General features: G+C 35.1%; 1 protein-coding gene across 3 annotated transcripts in view; it reads right to left on the reverse strand.

The window, feature by feature from the left end:
* Positions 1-18,873, reverse strand: part of LOC149822468 (histidine--tRNA ligase, chloroplastic/mitochondrial-like) — a 78,029-nt gene that overhangs the window by 14,801 nt on the left and 44,355 nt on the right. For all 3 annotated transcript variants that reach the window (XM_089981553.1, XM_089981552.1, XM_089981551.1), the window contains exon 8: positions 15,825-15,942. In XM_089981553.1, coding sequence (XP_089837679.1) covers positions 15,825-15,942 — 118 coding nt within the window. The remainder of the gene's footprint in view (positions 1-15,824; positions 15,943-18,873) is intronic.

The raw sequence follows: 18,873 nt of genomic DNA on the forward strand, positions 1-18,873 counted from the left end.
GATTCCAGAGAAAGTGCGTCACTCATCTGTAGTTGTGCCCTTCATTCTATTTATATGATGAGTATATAATACTAGGGTACTGAAATACCCCTTAACAACATGCTAATATACATTATACATTGATTGGGTCTGGACCCGATCCAGTATATGAATCGGGTCGGGTCCTGCATATACATAACGACGACTTCTTTTCAGGGTCTAGATGATAGGAGGCTTTGTAGGTGGGATATGCGTGATCGCAACGGGGTGGTCCAGCAACTAGATGGTCCTGTTCTACACTGGGCAGATGGGCATCAATTTGCTAGTAATACCAAATTCCTGTGTTTTGCCACCACTGGTGATGGGTGCATTGTGGTTGGTTCGGCTGATGGCAAGATCCGTCTGTACTCAGATCGTTCGATGAGGATGGCTAAGACGGCATTTCCAGGACTTGGGTCTCCGATTACTCATGTTGATGTAACTTATGATGGGAAATGGATATTGGGAACAACAGATACGTATTTGATCCTGATTTGCACATTGTTCACTGACAAAGATGGGAAGACGAAGACTGGCTTCGCTGGCCGTATGGGTAATAAGATTGCCGCTCCGGGGTTGCTGAAGCTGACCCCTCTTGATTCACATTTGGCAGACCAGAACAACAAGTTCCATGGAGGACAGTTTTCCTGGGTAAGAGATTTGCATGCTGTTATTGTTTAACGAATTGTTTCTATGAGTAGGTTGATGAGGTTCTCTTTTCTTTGGATTTATACCTGCTGAAATTGACATAGAAAGCAATGTCGTTATTTGGATGTTTGTATTGGCTGTTTGGCGTTTACTATAGGTTTATATGATGTGCACATATTTATATAATGATGTGTTTAACAATTTGACCTTATCTAGATTGTGTTCTAGTTTCAAGCATCAGATACCTTAGGTGACATTTAAGTTTTAATGCAAAAATCTCTATTATACAAGCTGAAGACAAGTTCAGGTGAAGAAATGTTTTCTTATAGGTATTACATAACCATATAGGAATTGCATAACCAAACTCTAACCATAACCAGTAAAATAATATCATTTATATTTTTTACATTGAAAAGTTGTGGATCTTAGTCAAAACTGGGGTCGGGCCCCATGAAATTTTATAAACCATACCCAGCTCCATATATTAGTCAGTGCTTTTGAATTTGACCCAGGTTCTAATCGGACCTCCTTGTTTATCACCATACGTTGACCCTATAGGGTTTGGTATGGGTGTTGGTGCAGGAAAGATGCATCATGTTTTTCATGTATATTATTTTGTCACCAGTGAAATTACTGATTTTACGATGGTTGTTGCTTTATCAATAAAGCAATTTTTATTTGTTTATAATTTTAAATAATTTTTATAGTTTTTTTATTTAAAAAAAAATTGAGGCTTACACTTTACGCCTCGCCTCAGATTTTGGTGGAGCGTCTCGCTACGCCTCAACGCTTTTCACAACACGATTTCTATATTAAATGTTGGTGAGCTACATTTTACTAAAAATGGGTGAAGAAATGTGGAGAGAAGAATCGGGTGAGAAGCCACTGAGAGAGAAGGGTTTAGGGCAATGAGAATAGGAGTTTCTATTGACCCCTCTATCCTTTATTCCTTTACATGGTAAAGTATTACAAAAGTGCAACTACTAGAGGCGGGCACTGGCCTGGCCCAGCCCTAATATATATATATATATATATATATATATATATATATATATATATATATATATATATATATATATATATATATATATATATATATATATTCAGCCAAGCCCGACCCGTTTAGGCCCACGAGCATAATGGGCGGGCCGTGGGCCAAGGTTTTTCCTAATGGGCTGGCCCGAATCCGGGCCTTTGGCCTGGCCCGTCAATTGACCGGCTGGGGTTGACCGCGCCCGGCCCAATCCATTAGCGGGTTGGGCCACTATTCAGCCCACCCCTAGCCACTATAACACAGAGTTCTTCCCAGTCAACTCCAGATCTGGTGGTCAAACCTAGTCAACCACAAATAGGACAAATATGCCCTTTCCTATCACAACACAATTGTTTATAGTTGCACAATTTAATGGATTTTAGGTACAATACATTTTTTATAGAAATAGATAAATCCTACTCGTGTTTCCCCCACATTTGACTCCCAAGAAACATGAAAATTCACATATACATGAGTTGGCAACAACTTATTAAATAGGTGAAACTTGCAAAACATGGTAAATTTTATAAGAGTTTTTTTAGAACACATTTTAAGGGTCCAAACAGACCCCCAAAATCTTTTACCAAGGTTGTAAGTATCGAATGGTTACCCGTATTGGTGGGGTCCAAAGTAATTCAAGAGGGTTTCTTTTAGAAAAGTTTTTCTAAAGATTTTTAAGGGGAAATGCAACCTAAATATGCACTCTAAGTAAGGCTCTTACAAGAATCTAACAATTTTAATGAATTAAACATTTGCACACTAGTCTTCAAAGATTCTTCATCGAATTCTTCAATTTCTTCATAGCCTTAGCTGAAATGCAGTTGATTCCACTTGCTCATCATCAAAACCTTGTACTTGAAGTATCATGTATGGCTTCATTGTCGTAACAAAAACAAATCTTAGAGCAACACATGCTCTTGGCCTACACGGCTTAGAGTGGTTCACATCTGACCATTGATGCATCTTATGCAAAATCCTCATTGAACATACACGCACACAGTTATTCAAACATGTCCACAATGCACATTCATTCACACACAACAAGAATATACATATAAACAATTTGCCTATGCATATAAACAAATGCTTGCAATATGCACTTTTCATGATTCATTGTATGCATAACATCCCAACATGTACATTATCATTTTAGTAACAACAACAACAACAACTACGCCTTCATCCCAAAACAATTGGGGTCAGCGATATGAACCAAAAAAGAAATTCATTTTGGGTCTTCCACATGAATCCTTTTCCTCCAATCATTTCTATCCAACGCCATGTCCTCGGTGAGGTTCAAAGCATTCATATCCTTTCCTATCATTTCCATCCAAGTCTTCCTAGGCCTACCCCGACCTCTTTTAACTAATATATTTTCCCATTTCTCCAACCTTCTAACTGGAGCATCATTAGGCCTTCGCCGAATATGTCCAAACCACCGTAAATGATTCTCTCGCATCTTATTTTCAATGGGTGCAACACCTACCTTCTTACGTATCTCTTCGTTCCGAATCTTATCTTTTATTGTATTTCCACACATCCATCTAAGCATCCGCATCTCAGCTACACTCATTTTTTGAATATGATGTCTCTTGGCAGCCCAACATTCCGTACCATATAGTAAAGCGGGTCTAATAGTCGTCCTATAAAACTTTCCCTTCAACCGCAATGGCATTCTACGATCGCACAGCACTCCAGTAGCACTTTTCCATTTCATCCACCCAACCTTTATCCTATGATTTACATCTCCATCAATTTCTCCATACTTTTGAATGATGGATCCCAAATATTTGAAATAATCATTCACCGGTATATCTTGCTCACCAAGCTTCACTACACTCCCATCACTACTTCGTTGCTTACTAAACCGACATTCCATATATTCAGTCTTACTCTTACTCAACTTAAAACCTCTAGCTTCCAATGTCTGTCTCCATAATTCTAACTTAGCATTAACCCCAGCTCTAGACTCATCAATCAAAACAATATCATCAGCAAACAACATACACCACGGTACATTTTCTTGAATTGATCTCGTAAGCTCATCCATCACTATCGCAAATAGGAAAGGGCTTAAAGCAGATCCTTGATGTAACCCAACCGTTATCGGAAAATTGGTTGTCACCCCTCCACAAGTGCGGACATTGGTTACTACTCCTTCATACATATCTTTAATTATACTAATGTACTTGAGAGAAACACCTTTCTTCATCATTGTCCACCAGAGAACGTCCCTAGGTACTCTATCGTATGCCTTCTCTAAATCAATAAAAACCATATGCAAATCTTTGTTCCTCTCTCTATATCTTTCAATAAGTTGTCTAAGAAGATGTATAGCTTCCATAGTTGATCTTCCAGGCATAAAACCAAATTGATTCTCCGATATCATGACAACCTTCCTCAACCTAGACTCAATCACCCTCTCCCAAAGTTTCATAGTATGACTCATGAGTTTTATACCACGATAGTTTGTGCAATCTTGTATATCACCCTTATTCTTATATAAAGGCACCAAAGTACTCTTCCTCCACTCATTAGGCATCTTATTTGTTCGCCAAATCAAGTTAAAAAGATTTGTCAACCATTCTAAACCTTTCTCTCCCAAGCATTTCCAAGCCTCGATAGGTATACCATCTGGGCCAACTGCCCTTCTTGATTTCATTTTCTTCAAAGCCTCTGCAATTTCTTTCTTTTGAATCTTGCACATGAAGTCACGATTTATCTCATGAAAAGGAATGGAGAAGTCTCCAAGATCTTGAGCATGACTATCATTAAATAGCTTATCAAAATAATCTTTCCATCTCTCCTTAATCTCCTCATCTTTGACTAAAACCCTTTGCGTTTCATCTTTGATACATCTAACCATACCCAAATCCTTCGATTTCCTATCTCTCATCTTTGCAAGCCTATAAATATCCTTCTCGCCTTCTTTGGTACCCAACTTGTCATAAACCTCCTTATATACCTTAGCCCTCGCGTTTCGAACAACTTTTTTAGCTTCCTTCTTTGCTATCATATACTTCTCCAAATTCTCATTATCACGACTCTTACTTAGATTTCTATAACACTCTCTTTTAACCTTAATAGCTAACATTATCATTTTAGTGCAACATCAAAATAACTTAAGAAATTTTGTGTTCATGATATTCACATCTATGGCAACAAAATATTTATTTGCATGATCATACATAACCAATGAACATTTTTGTCATTCATGTAACCAATTTGAGCATACTCGAAATATAGAACATAACCACCGAGTCATTCCTATGTTGCTACGATGCACAGGACATCTCATGCAGAAAACATGCAGCCCAAAGGCGGTAGACAACAAACAATGCAGCACATAAACGTGCAGCATTGGTCTGCCCTACAATAGCCCACCGAAAGCCGAACAAATCACATGTTTAATGCATATATAGAGAGAGAAAAATAACATGCTGAAAATACTCTGCTAATGCATATTTATGCAAAGAAATAACATGCTGAAAATACTCTGCTGAAGCATATTTATGCAGAGAAATAACATGCTGGAAATAATCTCCTGATGCATGATTATGCAGAGCACATCATGCTGAAAAAATACATGGCTATTTTATATCTATGCAGAGAAATAACATACGCTATTTTATATCTATGCAGAGAAATAACATACACGCATACAACTATTCAAACATAGTTATTTCCGAAACCATTTTAAACCATCACTGATTTTCTGCACATATATAAACACATCTTGGTAACAATCTTGCAAACATAGTTATCAACATCCTCATGTAAACCAGTCCGATCAGCATGTATTTGGGTCTGATCAGTCACCCAAAAACTGCATCTGTTTTGGGTATGGTCAGCACCCAATACCGCATGTGTTTGGGTTTGAGCAGTACCAAAAAACTAGGTAGTTTCAGGTCTGATCAGACGCCAATACTACCTGTGTTTTGGGTCTGACCAGTACTCGAAAACAATATATTTTCGGGTTTGATCAGCGCCCAATTCTGCATGTATTCTGGGTCTGATCAGTACCTGAAAACAATAAATTTTCGGGTCTGATCAGCACCCAGTTCCACACATATTTTGGGTCTGATCAGTACCCGAAAATAATATACTTTCGGGTATAATCAGCACCCAGTTCTGCACATATTTTAGGTCTGATCAGTACCCAAAACAGTATACTCTCGGGTCTGATCAGAACCCTATAACATCATGCACAGTTCCTAAAAAAAGGACATTCAATATGACATCTCAAAAAAAAACACATTCAATAGACAACTCTTAAGAACATGTTCAATAAGACATCAAAACACATTTGAATGCAGGTGCATACAACTGGACATATCTGAATCGAAGTCCAGAAAATAAATAAATAAATATATATATATATATATATATATATATATATATTCAACAGATCCAAACCAGATCTGCCTAGTTCTTTCACTCGGCAGATCTGATTCAAATCGGATGTGCTTGAATACGGTCTGGTCAGATTCGCATAATAAAAAATTCAGCAGATCTAGACCAGATTTACGCACCTATGAAAATCGACAGATTTGTCCAGATCTGTCCACATATACTGTTGGTAGATCTGTCCACAGGTACACATGGCAGGTCTGAACTGATGAATATATATATAGTATGCACACGAGTTCAACAAATCTGATTTTATTGCATTCATTTGTATTTTTGCAATGCATGTACAGAAAATTCGACATGCCTATCAAAACATGAAATAGCCTCTACATGTTCATTGCATGATTTCAATAGAACGACAGGTATAAAATCAGATTTTTTATACATAGTGAAAATCATCCTTCATAAAAAATACATCTGCATATAAATATATATATATATATAATCAGATTTACTTTTCTTCTTTTTCCACCAAAAACATCACATAAACTTGATTTAGGTTATTTCTCCCCGTTTGAATCAATATAAGAACCAGAACCTTCGATCGAAGATGAAAAAAGAGCGAAAAAATTTTGTCAGATGCTCAAAACGAAAGATCTTTTTCCTCCTTCCTCCTTCCTCCTTCCTCCTTCCTCCTTTTTTTTCCTTCTTTCCTTCTCTCTCTCTCTCTCTCTCTCTCTCTCTCTCTCTCCTTTTTTCTCTCTTTCATTCTTGAAATTTTCCTTTTTGAGTCTTAAATAGTTATGGGCTCCTCTAGAAGGTGACGCCCCTCTAGGGATTCCCATTTGGTTAGGGATAGAGTTCTACTGACCTTCTTTTCCATTTTTCTAACTTTCTCATTATTTTATTATTTTTATTATTTTACTTTAACTACATGTGGGCTCTTTTAGAGGGTGACGCTCCCTTCTAGAATCCCTACTGTAAACACCCCAAATTTTTCAAGTTCATTCCGGACATTCCTTTTCGTAGATGTTAAACCCCTACAGGGCAGTATAGAGTCTCACCCTTAGGTTCATCCTAGTCTAGAGGCCAACTTTTACCCTCATTTCATCGATAAAATTATCATTTTACCCCTGAGTCACCCTTATCCTTTTTGTCAGTTAAACCTAGTCAAGCTCATTTCTAAGTTCATAACAGTTAGAATGTCTGTCATTTCTAGCTCCCCTGAGCTCACGATGAGTGAATCCTGATCATTTCTGACCATTTCAGCTAAAATTAGTTTATTTCTTGCGAAATAAGCTCATTTTTAGCTCGAATTTTAGCCAGACTGTCCCCGAGTCAGCCAAATCCAGTAGATCCTATCCCCAAGAGTCTAATCTAAGTTTCTCAAGAGTTTGAATGGTCTAGTTCCAGTTTAAAGTCACTTCTTACACACTCGGACCTTCGTTTTAACTCATTTCAGCTCAATTCAGTCCAAATTGAGCTAACCCCAACTGGTTGAGCTAGTGTTCTAGCTTAAGATTTAGTTCACCTGAGTATAACTGGCTTCTGATTCAGTTCATTTTAACCTTGTCCAATTCAAATTAGTTTAAATCAATCTAGTACCGTGTTTCTGCCCCTGCAAGACAAAAACCAAAAAATAAAAATTCCTTCAGAAAATCGTTTCCAACAATTTTTGAACTGGAACAAGTCCCAAATTCGGACTCGGATCAATTTCTTTATCTGATATTTCATCAATATTCGAGATCCAATTCATTTTTTATTCGGATAGTGGATCCAATACTGGATCTGGTGTCCAATTTTCATCCCGGATCTGGATTTTTCATCAGATTCATTCTATAATCCATATTCAGAGTCCAATTTTCCCTTTTAACATGCAATATCCCATCAAATATCCAGGATCCAATTAATCATTTCTGATCCATTTCAGTCTAGATTCACCTTCTGGTCCATTGAGAAGGTTAGATGAACCAATTTGAACTCGGATTCACCTAATATCTGAGATCCAATTTTTACTTCTTGGATTCTGATCCAGGTCCAAGATCCAATTTCATTCTCTGAGTTGGATCCAAGATCCAAATCGAAAATCCCAATTTTCATTATGAATTTGGGGTTTTTCATTTTCAAATTCTTCAGAAATCCATATTCAGGGTTTGATTCCCATTTCGAACCAATTTCCTTCAAATCGAGATCCAGATCCAATATTTTTCAAAACCTCGGATAAAGATCATTTTCAAAATTCATTTTTTATCCTAATTTCAAAATCAATCCTTGAATTTCAAAATTCAAAATCCATCATTTTATAAAAATCCTTTGAAAAATACCCTAGATCCAGTTCATAATTCAATTGGGATTTCGAAATATCAAAATGGATCCAAATTCAATTTCAAAATCCAATTTTTAATCAAAATCAATTTGGGGATTTCAAATTCAAAATCAAAATCCAATTTTTATCCCCAATTTCAAAAATAATCTTTGAAATTCAAATCCAAATTCAATATTTTTGCAAAAAAATCTAAAAATTCAATCTGGATCCGGTTTTAACCCAATTTGGATTTTCAAGAATCAAAATTGGATTTTTGAATCCAATTATTTCCAAGTTTTCCTTTTTATTTCTCATATTTTATTTCACTTTTCATCTTGATTTTAAAATCAAAAATCAAAAAATATATTTTCAAAGGGGCATCACTTGGTATTTTCAAAAACAAACCAAAGTTGTTTTTAAAATCCACCTTTAAAAACCCTTCTTGCTTTTAAAAACACACATGGGCATCATTTGCCAAGTGATGCCATGTATCAAAATTTTCATCAAATTCCCCTTCTACCCATTTACAAAACTTCAAAAAGACCCACGTGGGCACCCACTTGCAAAAGGGGTGCCACATGTGCATCTTTTGCCAAAATCACTCTTTTGCCCATTTGCAAAAAGAGGAAATACCCACATGGGGTTGGCGCCAACTTTGAGAAAATATCTTAAAATTTGATGCCCAAAATGCCCCCATTTCAAGCTATAAATTGACCCATTGGGGTCTCTCCTTTCATAAGTTGAAAAATTGATAGAATAAAAAAGAATTCTCTCTTTCTCCTCTTCTCTCTCTCTCTCTCCTTCCTTCCGTCATCCTTAAAGTTAACGCCATTTTTTAGAAGCTCCAAGCCTTCTTCAGCCCAAGGTAGGCCTCATTCTCCCCTCTTTTGATTTTTTTTCTTTTCTTCTCTCTTCTTTTCTTTTGCAATTTTTTTTGTAAATTAGATCTTTTCTCAATTTCTTGCTAATTTCAAAAGATAGAATGTAGATCTATCTTAGTTCCATGTTAATTTTCATTTCATGCTTTTGATTCATTCAATTTGATATTTACTTTGTGCATTTTCATTCTAGCCATTTGGAATTGGGATTTGATCTTCAATAATCGAATCTCATATTCAATGGGTTAAATCAATTTCAATTTATGCCCCAATGCTTTTAATTTCATTCTTAAATGTTTTGATTATGTTTTTGCATCATTTTCATCATCTTTTATTATTTGAAATAATAGATCTCATGTTTGATCCTTAGATCAATTCATTAATGAGGTTTTATTCTACTCAATCATGTTTAGATGCTATTTTTCATTCTGGTCTATTTTTTATCTCATCAATTCGCATATAATTAGATGTTATTTTGATCTGGTTTTTTTATTGCATCTTCATGCATATATTTTCGGGATATCCACCAAAAATCAGATCATTCTGAGTGGGTTTGATCCCTCAAAAAAATCGGGATTCGGATCCTATCATTTTGGGTCGTCCGAATTTTCCCTGAAATTGAACCAACTTGTTGGAGTGATTTCTCTCTAACGAGAAATGATCTTTCAAATCTGTAAAAAGGGATGTCTCTAGCATTGACTCTAGTTTGTCTATGTCAATTTTCATCAATTTCTATGGTGTTTTCAAACCCGATTTTGGTTAAAAACCGCAACCCTGTTATACTGTGTCACTTTTATGGTCCGGTTTTTAGCCCATTTTGTCAGAGTCATATCTCCCTAATGGGAGATCATTTTTTAAATCTGTAAAGGGATTTTTTTCATTTGAATGTTTATTTTATATCTGTAAATTTTCATCCATTTCTATGAAGGATTTCTATTTCTTTTACATTTTAAGTCAGGACCCTGTATGTTTGCAATCGCAGGCATTGCTCAGGCCCAAGATCAACTTGTTGCATTCATATCTCTCCAATGGGAGATCATTTTTCAAATCTGTAAAAAGAAAATTTCTCCTTAGAATGTCTAGTTTATGCATGTTAATTTTCATAAACTTTCAGCAACTTTTCATTTGTCATTCGGATAAAAAACCATAACCATGTTGATTTTCTTTCACATGCTTTTACAGGTTTTTGGTCAATTTGATTGGATTGGATCTCCCCAATGGGAGATCATTTTCTAGATTTGTAAATTGGAGCTTTCTCCTTTGCATGTCTAGTTTATATCTGTAAATTTTCAGCAATTTCTATAGATTTTTATTCTGATCAAAAATCAAAACCTTATCATTTTATTTCATTAAGCATTTCTTAAATTTTATCAACTTGTTTAGATGTGTCATCTCTAATGAAAACTCATTTTCAAAATTTATAAAAAAGGTTTTCTTTCATTTTAAGTCGAGTCTATCTATATAAAATTTATAAATTTTTAATCATTTGACCATTCATCCATTGCATTTTTCAAAACCAATTTTGTAAAAGGCATTATTTTGTTAAATTGGGCATTTTAACAATTTTAAATTCAATTTTCAAATACAATTCATGTATTTCATGAATTAAAAATATCTTTTATCAACTTAGAATGCCTTAACTTCATTTTAAACAAATTTTAGAGCTTATTTGTCTTTTATTTCAATCATTTTCAAGATATTTTCATGAAAACCTCAATTTCAAGGTTAAATTCATTTTAAATTCAAATGTTAAAGTGTATTTACCCATTTCAAACCTAAATTTCAAAAATTGAAACTCCAAAACATCATTTTCAAATATTTTGTAAAGTCATGCATCATTTGCTTTTTATTTTGTTTAATTTTTCTTTTTCTTTTTTTTTACATAAAAGGCTAATTTGGATATATTTTTCAATAATTGAAGAAATCCATAAATGCCTACATTTATTTCTAATATGTTTGCTAATTTTACAAGAATTTACATTTTATTTCCTTTTCAATTATTGTAATTAATTCAAAGGTTGTAATAATTTCATTAATTGGAAATTTACTTTATGCCTAGTTTAGAATGAATGAGCATATAGATTAATTTTAATTTCTCATAATTGATTGTTGTATTTTGTCTTTTATTTTAAATACACTATGGAAAACACGAATGGCACGTGCATCATTTTAATAAAAGATAAATAAAACTAAGTAAAATTTGTATTTACGGTCATAGTTACAATACGAATAATACTTAAAATTATTATTCTTTATTAAATAAAAAATCGACCTATACTCTTAGGTCAATTTTCAAAAAATCATTATATTTCAAGAGTTCATTTTCTTCCTTTATTAGAATTCAAATAAAGATTAATTCAAAGTGTATTTGTGGCCATAGTCATGAATATATAAAAATTTAATCTTGTTTTAATTCTATAAAGGCACAAAATTTATTTCATTCTTTATTGGAATTCAAATAAAGATTAAATCAAAATATAATTATGGCAATAGTCATGAATATATAAAAATTTAATCTTATTTTAATTCTATAAAAGCATGAAATTCGCTTTTAATTCAAATTTCAAATAACTCTCAATTGAATTCTTTCAAAACTCCTTTTAATATATTCACCATTTAAGGTAAAATTGCATCATTATTTTCCATTTTCAAAATCATTCAACATATTCTCAATTCCAAAATATTTTTCAAGTGATTTTCGAAATTCTTTATTCTAATTTATTATCAAAACATTTTCGATTTTATTCCGATTCATTTTTAAATCATTTTTCAAGTTTATTTCAAATCACTTTTAAAACATTTTCAATTTTTAGTTCAAAACATTTTCAAGATAAATTCAAGTTTATTCCAATTCATTTTCGAAATATTTTCAAGTTTATTCAAAGTATTTTCAAACTTTCGAATCTTCTAAAAATCCTCTTTTCAAAATAATTTTAATTTTCAATTTCAATTTTCCACTTCAATTCCAAATTTTGATTTTCAAATTTCAATTCCAATTTCAATTTAAATCTTAAATTCCAAACTCAATTTTTAAAATAAACCTCAAATTCAAATTTGATTTTCAAATCTCAAAATTCAAAGTAAAATTCAATTTAAAATTCAATTTTGATTTCCATTTTCAAACTTAAAATTTCAAACTCAATTCTTCACTCTAAACTTTAATTTCATTTTCGATTTCAGAAGTTCAATTTCAAGTTAAATTTCCCTTTCAACTTTCAAATCCAAATTCGACTTCAACTTGCAATTTCATTCTCAATTTCAATCTTTCAAAATCTCAATTTCAATTTCAATTTCAATTTCAATTTCAATTTCAATTTCAATTTCAATTTCAATTTTTTTCAATTCCATTTTTCGATTTCAAATTTCGATTTCAAATTTCATTTTCAATTTAGATTTCAAGTTTCAAATTTCAAATTTCGATTTCAACTTCCAAATTCATTTACAATTTAAACTTTTCAATTCAAGTTCAATTCTTCCATTTCTTAAAGGATATTTTCAATTCCATTTCAAAATCACTTGGATTTATGAAATCTTTCCAAAAGCATACATATTTTCAAAGTTCAAAATCATAGCACAAGCATGATTCTATGTGCATTTTAGGACTTAGAATAATTTTTTAGACAAATTTAGGCAAAGTAAAGGTATAAATTCGATCTTTGGTTTTATTACCCCTAGTAAAGGCGTCACGAACGGTTGAACCTCATACCAACAAGTGACCCCCATCTTCCAGTTTACCCGTAATTTCTAAAAACGGAGGCGAGTTATTTTTTAAAATCTTTTCAAAAGGTCAAGTGGACCTTGCGAGAGTTTTCGCTTTCCCTAAAAAGAAAAGGAAAAATTTTACAACGATCAAACCTACATAATAGGTAGAGTCATATCCAAAATAAATTTTCAAAATTTGTTAATTTTTTATATGTAATTAATTATTTATTAAATAATAAAATTTCAGAGGGTATCTTCTCCCTCTTAGAGTCTTTTTCACGTAGAATTTCACTCAATTTAATTTTTATATTGAATTTAAACCTTTAAATTGGTTGAAATTGGATTTCAGATATGGATCTAAGAACTAAATCTATATCCAATATCCATATGGATTTCATCCTGGATTAGATCCCAATTAATATGGGTCTTGGATTGGGTCTAGATCCATATCAACTTGGATCAAACAGATCCGATCCGATCCAATTCAGAACTAGTCACATCGAGGCGGGTTATTTTTTAAAAATGTGATTTTTGGGCCAACCATAGCCTGAATTCAGAAAAACAAAATATAAATGTTTTTAAAATTTTGAGACGCATCTAATGATAATATTACCTAATTTTTGCCTCCGAATTTTGCTTGAATTTCGCTCAAATTTCACTCGATTTTAAAGGTCAAAAACAAAAAAAAATTACAAAATCTTATTTGGGTCATGGTCCATGCCCAGACTCAACTGACGGCACCTAAAATCAAAGATTTTATCAATTTTATAAAATAGCCAAATTTTCAGAAATCTCAGAATTTAACATGAAAGAAAACACACAATATTATATTACAATATTGATAGCATTGGTCATCATCGACATGAAGCCTTATCACCATATTGCAACTATATGGGATGCCTTTACAAGTCTTCTTTCTGCTTTTCTTCCTATCTAGAGATACAATCTTGATCACCTTACAATTTTTCATATCACCTCTCACTGCCTCCCTCCTGGTGGAGCAAATGAGATAGTAAGGATAAAAACTTGAAACGCAACCCAAGCATGGTCTTCCACTTTTACTAATTTCTTTTATTTACACCGTCCATCTTTCTAATATTTTTGATAAGTATGATACTATCAACCAGAGTTACCGGAAGCTTCTTAGATAGGTGGGAAGCTCGCTTTCGAGAAACTCGCTTCGGAAGCGCAATACTCATTTTAGAAACTTGATAAGAATCTCGATTCTCCCACGCTTCTCCTATGCTTTTCACGCTTCATCTATTCTTCTTATATGTTCTTTCACTCTACTTTTCATGTTTTTTTATGTATTTTCCCTCACGCTTCTCACTCACTTTCATGTGCTTTCTCTAAATTGGCAGTCAACATTTTTAGATTTTGTTAAAAACTAATTCTTACACTAAAAAATCATGAAATTTAAGAATAGTCACTTTTATTTTACTTTTTATTTGTGTTACATTTCGACCCATTCAATTCTTATATTGTTTTTTTTTATTTCTTGCTTCCCGATTCCTATACATTTTAAAATGCATCGCTTCCACTTCCTGTATTGTTTCCTGCTTCCGCTTCCTAGCTTGACAACCTTGCTATCAACCAATGATGTATTTGGGTATTCGGACCCTAGACTCAAATTTAGATCCAAAGCCAATTTAAAGATCTATATCCGAATGTAAATCTAGACTGGACTCATATGAGGATTCTCTTTTTTTTAAGTAAAATATTTATTTAGAAGAGGGTTCACATTTGTTGCACAACTGGATATACATCTGTAGTGCAACCTTGTGAGCTAGCATAATTGTGATATAAATGCCATGGATTAAGCTTAGATTGATTGAATTAGGTTAAGAATGTACATTAGATGAGCAACTCTTATAGATTAAGATTATGCAACCATCATAATCCTTTATAATCTATGAATAAAAGCAATGTGTGCCACCCCTCAAGCATGAGGTCGCTAGGAGCCACTTCCTTTCTTTCTCAAACCTCTTCTCTGCTATTAAACAAATATGCAGATATCATATGCAAACAACGTACTCCTCAGGACCATGATATCATTTCATCTTAGATGATATCATTTAATAATGAATGAAACAAATAGGGATTGATGCAACCTGACTAAGGCACATGTGGTCATACATAATTCTACCATGAGTTTCAACAACACGATACAAGCCTTTAATGGTTTTGATCAAGTTATTTTGGATATTAAAAATAATGCATATCCTAGAACTTATCCTACTGCCTTTCTATTACCAATCAAATGTTTTGGCTTATCTTTAACTTAATCCATGAAACATAATTTTACCACAATTCTTGAAGCCTATCATTTTGCTATAGCTTTAAACCTCGTATAGACTTTTCATACAAAAACATTTCCGATAGGTTTGGTTGTCCGCAGCATAAAATATCTTCTTGAGTCATTGTTGTATGCTTCACGAATTAAAAAGTTAATACTTTTTAGACTTTTTCTCACTTAAACAAAATGCCCAGGGCATATTTCTTGAAACATGATAAACAATTTTCCTTAGAGTGAGCAAAAGCCATGTAAATCAGTATCTAGGAGACTAGCTTTTTTGATGATCAAACAGTCCAGGCAGAAACTCTTTCTAACATTTTTTATAGAGTTGCCCTGCATTAAATGATAAAAGTGATCATGTAATTTCTCTCTTGAAGATCATATAGCACACTGCAAACACATTTTTCATCAAACAAAAAACATTTGATGTGCTTTTATCTAGCTTATCCCCATTTACTACTATCATATTCATATATTCTCATAGACAAGCAAAAAAAATAACAGAAACCCTTACAGAGGGACATGAAATTTTGAATAGTATAGGCTCGTTGTTAATAAAAACTAAATTTAAGGTAGAGAAATACTGTAGCAAACCTTCCAACTCAGGTAATGACTTCAGAGACACGATATGCAGAAGTGCTTTAACTGATTCCATTGGTATCCCAATTGAAGCTAGTTCCTTTTCTATCTCATCCACGGATATCTTTCCTAACTAGAATTAAGAGAGTAAATTTAGTCAATAATGAAAGAAAATATGTGAAGAATAAACATAAAATTGTGAATCGTGATGAGACACACAAGGTTACCAACTAAAATGAAAAAAATCATAAAGACAGGTAAAGAAAACAATTATTCTTTTACACTGGCCATCAACCAAGCATTTATAGTATCACGAGCTCATTCAGACATGGGCAACATCTTCAAGTGTGCAAGGGACCCCTCAAAATACATGGTTGGTTGATTATGAAGCAGCTCACCATGTTACATCTTACATGTGATTCTAGCAAGCTCTTTAATATTGTGCCCTATCATGTCAATGATAGTATAGTTACTGGTGATGGAAAACATTATCCCATCACGCACGTAGGAACCGACATTATTCCTACTAGTAATGGGTGTCTATATCTACCTGATACATTTCCTGCTTTGAACATTCGTCATAATCTTATTTCTTTGTATCAATTAATAGATCAATCAAAGTCTAATATTATCTTTTCCAAGGTTGTATCATATCATTACCTGTATCGATCGGGCTCAACGTATCGTATCTCAAAAAATCATAATTTTTTAATACATTTTTTCAAAAATTCCAAAAAAAAATCATGAAAATCAGAAAAAATAGCAAAAATTCTACAAAAATCATAAAACATGAAACCTATGTCACAGGGACTCGGCAAAATAGGTGCCGCACCCGCGTCGACGCGACGCGACGCGGGATCACGTGCGGGTGCGGCACCGGGTGCGGTCAACACAACCCTAGGTGCGGTCAACGCACCCAGGGTCATTTTTGTCCAAATTTTTGGGCGAAAAAAAATTCCCCCCCCCCCCCCCGATGAAAAGGAGGAGGATTAGGGCAAAAAAAATTTTTTGCCCTAATCTCTCCTCTCTCTCCCCCTGAGCTCGAGCTCTCCCATCGCCGCCCCAGCTCCGCCGCCCCCAGCGCCGCCGCCCCCAGCTCCGCCTCCCAGACTCCTCCTCTCGGCTCCTCCTCTCGGCTCGCAGGTATGTCTCTCACTGTCTTCTTGGGTCGGCTGGGGAGGGGCCGAGCACCACCACCCCTCTCTCGGTCTCTTGTTGGGTCGGCAGGGGAGGGGCTGAGCCTCCCCTGCTCCCTCATTTTTCGGCACAGGAGGGGCCGAGCCCCTCCCCCATCTACCTCTTTTTTTTGGGTCGACAGGGGAGGGGCCGAGCCCCTCTCCCATCAGTTTTTTTTTTTTGGGTCGACAGGGGAGGGGCCGAGCCCCTCCCCCATCTATTTTTTTTTTTTTTGGGTCGACAGGGGAGGGGCCGAGCCCCTCCCCCATCTTTTTTTTTTTTTTGGGTCGATAGGGGAGGGGCCGAGCTCCTCTGTCACCTTCAATGCCTACCCTTTGGTCTCGATGATTGCTTGGCCACGGAATTGGCTTCCAATGCATGCTACCAGTGTACTTATTAGTGAACCGAGGAATGGAGATAGCCTCTCCTTTAAGAGCCTTTCTTGCAGCAGAGAATCAACTAGAGAGTCCTGAACATTGGGGAGTATGATGTTCTGCTCCACTGTGAGCCTGAGATTCCCTGTTCCATAGGTGTCTGAGCGAGCTAGCTCAAGCATGTCGTCGGCCTGGAGGCGGCCCACTAGCACATGGAGACCAACAAAGTTAAGCCCTTTCTGCTTCTGGGGGTGAACACCCAGATACTCTCTTCTAACCCAATTCTTGTGTACCATATCTTCCTCTGCTACCCTCTGTAGCTCCCCTGCTGGCATTCTCTTTGCTACCTCTGCTCTGAATCCTACCACTCCCTAATTGAGCACATACCAGATTACTAGTTAACAACACCATAGAAATTGAAAAGAATAATACCAAAATGCATCACTACACTGAAAATTACTGGAATTAATTCTAAACTGTATATTATTTGGAAGTTTCCCTGAATTGCTATCGCATCCTGTGCCACAATTATCTTGATGAGCACAAAAATTCCAATAACAAACTCAGTTGAAAATCTCTTTCATGAAGAAAAACACTGAACATCCAAACATAATACTGAGGCACTGAAAATTTCTCATAGTTTCATAAAGGCAACATTATCAACATCAAGAAGTGATATTTAGAGAAGCATTATATCAGTTATCTAATAAAAGAAAAAAAAATAATGCATTGCTTGCTTGATTATGATGCCTCACGTAACATTGATTGCATTGATTGATAATTTGATATTTAGGTTGATATACTGCATGCATGATGAATCATATTATGAGTTTATGACAATGTTTACTGTTAAATGTTAAACTGTTAAAACTTCAAAATTATATATATATATATATATATATATAATTTTTTTTTACATTTTTGCCCCTGCCGCACCCCCGCACCTGGGTTTTTTGGAAGTGCCGAATCCCCGCACCCGCACCCGCACCCGCACCCGCTCCCGCTCCCGCACCCGCACCCATGTGACATAGCATGAAACAATGATGAATTGCATAAAATACAACAAGAAAATCACATATGAAGCATTTATGTCTCTATGAGTTGCATAAGACATCATCAAACATCAGCTATGTCACAGGGATTCGGCCAGACAGGTGCCGCACCCGCGTCGACGCGATGCGGGTGCGGCACCGGATGCGGTCAACCCGACCCTGGGTGCGTTGACCGCACCCAGGGTCATTCTGGTCCAATTTTTTGATTTTTTTTTTAAGTTTTGCCCTGTGAAATGGGCTGCGGAATTTTAAAAAAAAAAATTCTGCTGACAGCTGACCGCGCAGCGGGACCCGCCCCTTGCTGGATTTTGATTTTGGCCTTGATAGCTTTGGTCTCTTTAGAGTTGCCTATTCCCTGACGAGGACTTCCAGATTCTTCACCTCTCCCCACCCCTTGTTGGATCCCTGCAGGTAGTGATGAGAGAATGAAAGGACGGAACAGACGATGCCTGCTTGTTGTTG

Source organism: Nuphar pumila, chromosome 11 (genome assembly GCF_984573655.1).
Source record: "Nuphar pumila chromosome 11, dmNupPumi1.hap1.1, whole genome shotgun sequence".
Classification (NCBI taxonomy): domain Eukaryota; kingdom Viridiplantae; phylum Streptophyta; class Magnoliopsida; order Nymphaeales; family Nymphaeaceae; genus Nuphar; species Nuphar pumila.